Below are 6,549 nucleotides of genomic sequence, written 5' to 3' on the forward strand. Positions count from 1 at the left end.
GTGTGATCGGCTCTCGTGAATATACAAAATAGGATCTGATAAAGTTAAATAGTGCCCGTAATTAAGAACAAAAACTCATAGGTAAAACTTCACTATCTAATCTAGAGATGATATAGCGCAGTAACGCACTTCTCGCCTGGTGACCAATGTGTTCCAGGTTTAATACCCCGTGAGACTATCTGTACTATTTTATTAGATATTTAGAATTTTTATTTTAATGTATTAGGCCTATGATCTTTCTTTGTCATTGAAAAAAAAAAAATCACTATCTAAGATATAGTTTAACGTTATTTGTCGTGTTCTCTTGTAATCGTCACGCTTGCAGAGAAATGGTCGGCAGCTAAAACATGTTCTCTTTGATGATGAGGAGGCGATTTACGCGCTCGATATCAATAAGAGATGAGGATAAAGCATGGTAGCTTTGACTAAAACAAAATACCTCGACTGGCCACCGCACATAGGATAACCACCGCATTGTGCCGTCCAAACTCATAAAATGAAAAAAACATACAACATACCCATTTGAATCCGCTGCGCTAGTTAGGAGGGCCACAGTTTATTAGTTTGTGTGTCGAAATTGTGTCTCGCCCGTGAGCGAGGAGCAGGATGGTTATGTTACCGGTACGATGATAAAAATCAATTCGTTTAGATTACTCATCTAGTTTTTCATCTCGAGACGTCTAACCACGTGAACATTGTTCTTGAGTTAATCAATATGATGGTTCCGGAACTCTCCATTTGGGTTTGATATATCAGTTGATATGTTGAGCCAGTGGTGACGAGTGACGAAGTCTGTACTCCGAGAATGTTGATCGTTTCTTGCCATACTCATTTTTCTTGGCTGGCAAGGTATTGTGTACTTTCTTTCCGGTTCGTAGACGGCTGAAGCCAAGATAATTGAATTAATCGCGGCCCTTTGAGTTTCTGAATACTAGAGTACATATCGGGAAAATATTGTTGTACGAAATTTTCATGAAGATCTCCAGAAAGCAGAGTCCTAACGTCTAGGACCTATCCGTTTCAAGGTACATGTGGGAGTTGTAGAGGACATATCAGTGCATGGGCTCAAATCGCAAAGCGCACTTATATGGGCCGAGGCTCGGCCCATTAAGAAAATCAATCCCAAAGTAAAAGAAAATCTCGGCCCAAGAAGCACCGTCTCTTCCGTCTGTTCCACCGGGAAGAAGCAGAAGACCATCGCCATTGTCGGAAGCTTGACGTTGGATTCTGGGATCGGTCAAAAAATGAGGATGCCGCGCAGTGTTGCGTCAGCTGCGAGCTGCCTGGCACTGGCTGTGATCTTAGCTTCTGCGTCTGGCGCCGTGTCTCTAGAACCTGAGCTCGGATCAGCTCGTGTCGTCTTCCAGGTGCTCTGTTCCATCCATCCATGCACTCGAATGTTCAGTTCCAGTTCATTCAATTCAAGTGTTCTTGTTCGACAGTATTTAATCTTACAAGACCCAGTTCTTGATTTCGTGCTTTTCCCATGTTCTTGTCTGTTGGTGCCTTGCAGAAGCAAAGGTTGACTTTTTTCGTATCTGGTTCTCCTTTGATGTTACTTAATGTATATAAAATTGGGCCTCGATGCATCCCGTATCCCGCGACTATTGAGCTGTGTTCTGAATGCAATACCTTCTTGAGGCGAAATGTCTACATTGATATTGGGATTGATTCTTTAGTCTTGCTGATGCATTCTTTTCTCATGTAGACTAACTATGGGGATATTGAATTTGGTTTCTACCCGGATGTTGCCCCAAAGACAGTCAGTCACATATTCAAGCTCGTCCGTCTTGGGTGCTATAACACAAACCACTTTTTCCGGGTATTCCTATTTGCTCTCGAGATGATGTGATTATCTTTTCTCCTCTTTTGAGATGATTGTCATGCAAGCTTTGTGCAGTATGGCTGATGAATTGGTCTTAAATATAAATGATTGCAGGTAGATAAGGGATTTGTCGCGCAAGTGGCTGATGTTGTAGGTGGAAGAACCGCTCCTATGAATGATGAGCAAAGACTAGAAGCTGAGAAAACTATTGTTGGTGAATTCAGTGAAGTCAAGCATGTCAGGGGAATTCTGTCCATGGGGAGGTAAAGAACCTTTGTGGATTCTTGTATCTCCTATTGTTGTGGAAATTTCTTTGGAGACCTCATATCTGATGTCATCTGTCATATGGTTTATCGCTGTGAAACATAATTTATCCGCATGGAGCTCATTGGACATTTCATGCTATCAAAATGAGAATAAGACGAGTGACAGATTGTTTTGGTCATGAGCGTATCTTTTGATATGTGAGGTTTAAGACAGCTGTTAATCCAAAATGATGAGACATGGCATGTAGCTTCATGAAATTACTAAATCGTAATTTGGATGTTTTATCTGTCTTGAAGCTTAAAGCGTTGAAGTTCCGCCTCGGGTACTTATACCATAAGAAGGAAGAACGGGGGGTCTAATAAAGATATAAATAAAATACAGATATATTAGGAATATACAGGTAGCATGTGATATCTTTATGATTCATGGGATTGAAAAGCATATTCTTCTTTTCTAAAGTATACCATAGAGGTTCTATTTAACCTTGTACCACACAATTTTTACGATCTTAGGAATTAAGAAGTCTGTTGGTTGTGTTAGTTTTTTCCACAATTTTCAGTTTTCCATTTTTCTCATCTTTAAGAATTGAGACATAAGGAAGTGTGTCAAATTTCTCTTTACAAGACTTCTTGTTTGCTCAGAGTAGGGGAGATTCTTTAGTAGTGAAATACATGTAGTAAAGTGATATCCAGCATGATGTTTCCTTTGTGTTTCTCATTTGTTCATAAAAGAAAATGGAAAACTGGATATTTTCTCACAATTTCTACTCGCACAGTTACTTGACTTGGGCCACTGGAAAGGCCCCAATCCTCAGTTTGTAAAGACCTTTTAATTTGTTTCATACGGTGATATCCTTGTGTCTAGATACGATGACCCAGACAGTGCACAATCCTCTTTCTCAATACTTCTTGGTGATGCCCCTCATCTTGATGGGAAGGTATAACAGTGCCTGTTGAGTCTGTTCATATCATCTCACAATAATCTTGATGGAAGTAAGCAATGTATGCCCTTGCGGATCTTATTCAGTATGCAATATTTGGAAAAGTCACCAAAGGAGACGAGACGCTGAAAAAACTCGAGCAGCTCCCTACTCGTCGTGAAGGGATCTTTGTGATGGTTTATATTCTTCCTAAGATCTTTTGTTCTTCCATGATAATGACAAGTCATCACGGATTTGTCATGCATTGTTATAAATTTACTGAAGTTTTTTTCAGTTTCGTCTCTGAACCTTGCTGAGTTCAACTTGCTTTTTGTCTCAGCCCAAAGAGCGCATCACAATTCTTTCATCATATTATTATGGTAAGAGTACACACCTCTCATATTGTTTCTGATGTGGATAACAATTTTTACTCCTGCCTCGTTGACTTCGAGTATTTTGCGTCCTCATTTAGAAAGAAAGACAAGTGCATGTTTTTCGCCTCATAGAATCAGATGGTCAGAATATACATCTTAGCATCTCTACTCGTATGGTGAAATAGAATTAAGTGTGGAGAGATGTGTCTGCTGTGAGATAGAATTAAGTTACTCATGTTGAAGATGTTACAATTCAAATTTCTGTGGATTGGTCATGTGGACAAAGCAATATACTGGGACTTGGCTATATTTATTAGTTGAAGGACACCCTTGACAATGTGTTGCTACCCACAAGGGCTTCGTGAAGAGACCTTGATATACCTGATTGCATGGGATTGAAGGGATTCATGAACCTTTTGTAACTGCATAAGCAGTGACTCATAAAATACAAGATATTATTAGTGGCAGAGACTTTTGAAAAAGGACTTGTCATAAAATAATTTAGTGCTACGTGAAAGTGTTGCGACAGTGAGATTACTCATCTGGCTGACCCACAATGAATAATATCAGTCAATAAGTCAACCAAGACTTAGTTGGGAACTTTTGCGTTCTTCATTGCGAGATGCACAAGATCTCTGGCATAGCTCCTGAAATTTAGGCGTCTTGTTTAGATCTGAGAAATCCTTGAACTGATTTCTGACCTTAAGCATATGAAGCAAAAGTAAAATAAGTAACTGTCACTCGCAAGACCAGATGTGCCAAATCCTTATTTGGGTGCTTAAACTTTCAGATACGAAGATGGAGGATTGTCAACAAGAAAACTCGTCCTTGAGACGGAGGCTTGCTGCTTCAGCTATTGAGATCGAGAGACAGGTAAACTCTTGCTTTCATGCGCATCCATTTTGAAGACAATTGTGTGGAGTCTTCTCGTCTAAGTACAGAAATTGTGACATCTTTTTCGCAGAGAATGAAATGCTTCCCCTGATCAATGACATCTAAAACCTGAACGAACAAGAAGAGAAGCTTTGCTCGCTACTCTGTACAATATTCAGACAATGCAATGTTTACACAAGCTTAACTCGGAGAAGTTGTAGCTTACATGTAAAAGTTGTAACTGTTTTTACATGGCTATGAGTTTGGAAGAAGAATTTAAGACGGGTGGTTGTTTTTGAATTCTGAAACGACAGGAAGGCCCTACAGCAATTATAGACTGAAGGGACATAGACATAATTTAAGAGGCATGGGCCTTCCATGTGTTCCTCATGTCCCCATGCAGAACATGGCATTTCCATGTCTGCTGTTACTCGAACCGAACTTCATCTCGTCATCTGATGATGTGGATGTGGGCCCCGGTGCCCGGGGTTGGATATTTTGTTCAAGGCTTTCGAAATCTGTATTTGTCATGGCAATTATTGAATCTTATAATAGAATTGCAATGTTGAACGGCATGAATGGGTCTATGTTGAACGGCATGAGTGGGTCTAAGGTTCATGGTCTTGTCCATATACGACCTTCGGATACTTATCAAACCGGCTTATTTTCTGTGTTTCTTTTGAGGGGGGACCCGAAGTTCTTTCGCCGATATATGCCATTGACACAATACGTAATCCATTAACGCGATCTGTCATCAAAACTTAGATTTGGGAAGAACAAGCACAGAAAGCTCCACATGCCATTCGATTGATGAATTAGACATATGGCTTCAACATCTATTGTTGTTCCATTTATGAATAGGCAGCCAAAATGGGAAAAGACCGAACCCATGTACCGATGTTCCACCGGAAAAACTTTTGTCCTCTCTGCTGCTATCCGACAAATTAGGAAAGAACAAAGCACACAAACCTCCACATGGCATTCGAGGATCAAACGCTATCCAAGATTATGGATCTTATTTGTAATCAAAAAAGAAAATAGTCTTTTTTATTTTTTATTGCATTATTTGCTATTCAAAAATTTAATAGGCTCTCCCAAATTCACTTTCTTGCTGAGCTTTAATGCATTAAGTGGTAGAACTTTTCTAATTGTAAATTCTTCCTGTTTACAAAATTCAAATATAAAATCTTACGAAAGGAGAAGAGATTGCCACATCACCTGAAATAACCTTATTGGTAGAAAAAGTAACTAATTTCTTATGTTGAGTTGTGCAAATAAAATCTCACATATTCTAGGTTTCTATATATATATATATGTATATATCTTTTTACTTATAAAAAGGTCCATAAATCTAGAAGATGAATCAAAGAGAGATAGAGGGGTGTAATAAGTTCTATCAACAAAAAAAAAAGTCATATGAGCGAAAATTGAACTAAAAATTTCTTGATTCTGTTGAGAAGTGTAACCTTAAGTACTCGCCGTTGAGTTTTAAGAATTTCAGCAAACCAAATAATTTAAAAAAATGAAAATGGAAAGTGGATATGACAATGAACTTTAAGATGGTGATGATGATGATAACAATAAAATAAGAATGACAATAAGAATACAAAAATATATAACAATAATAACAATAACAATAACAACAATAATAATAATAAAAACAGAGCCGACATTAGAAGAAATGAAACAGAGGATACCCTTGTGTATTTGCATTGGGACAACCGGCCAAGTTGAGCATGCCCATGCCAACTGCACTTATTGCTTCCAAGGCGGCGACTTCACTTAAGACTATTACAAAAGAAGAAGAAAAGCAACTAGACCTGTAACATTTTAATCGATTTGGAAGCTTTGAGTCCTCGAAGATTCGACTGATCGGAGTAGCTGGACATAGGTTTGGATGCGTCCATTAGTCTTTCGAATGTCTGTAGCCCCCACATGCTACTTAATTAAGCCATGACCCTCAAATCGAATCGAAGGTTTACTTGTCATGTGTCGAAACTTTGAAAGGAATGAACCTACTGGCTTGTTATATCGGAAACACCGTTGACCGTGATTGATGAAGCTGATGTTCCCTTCTAGCATACTGAGACTATCATCTCAGTCTCATCGAGTTAGATTTTTTTTAACAACCCCAAGGATTAGTATTTAAGGCCATTCATTCGAATGTTTTCATTCCATCAAGAAGAAGGGACATGCGAGATACTTGAGGAGACATTATTGGGGAGAGTGGGCCACCCTTGGGCTTGCGGGAACTGTGGAGAATTTAAGTCAAATGGGCCCATGTTCATGGG

General features: G+C 39.0%; 1 protein-coding gene across 1 annotated transcript; it reads left to right on the forward strand.

The window, feature by feature from the left end:
* Nucleotides 1–1,030: 1,030 nt before the first annotated feature.
* LOC116212525 (peptidyl-prolyl cis-trans isomerase CYP23) lies at nt 1,031–4,833 on the forward strand. Its single transcript, XM_031547184.1, has 8 exons — nt 1,031–1,367; nt 1,709–1,822; nt 1,940–2,088; nt 2,957–3,029; nt 3,119–3,208; nt 3,352–3,391; nt 4,176–4,258; nt 4,350–4,833. Exons 1-8 carry the CDS (start codon nt 1,245–1,247, stop codon nt 4,368–4,370), a joined length of 693 nt encoding a protein of 230 aa, XP_031403044.1. The 5' UTR covers nt 1,031–1,244; the 3' UTR covers nt 4,371–4,833.
* The last annotated feature ends 1,716 nt before the right edge of the window (nt 4,834–6,549 follow it).

The sequence above is a fragment of the Punica granatum genome, chromosome 6 (genome assembly GCF_007655135.1).
Source record: "Punica granatum isolate Tunisia-2019 chromosome 6, ASM765513v2, whole genome shotgun sequence".
Taxonomy (NCBI): domain Eukaryota; kingdom Viridiplantae; phylum Streptophyta; class Magnoliopsida; order Myrtales; family Lythraceae; genus Punica; species Punica granatum.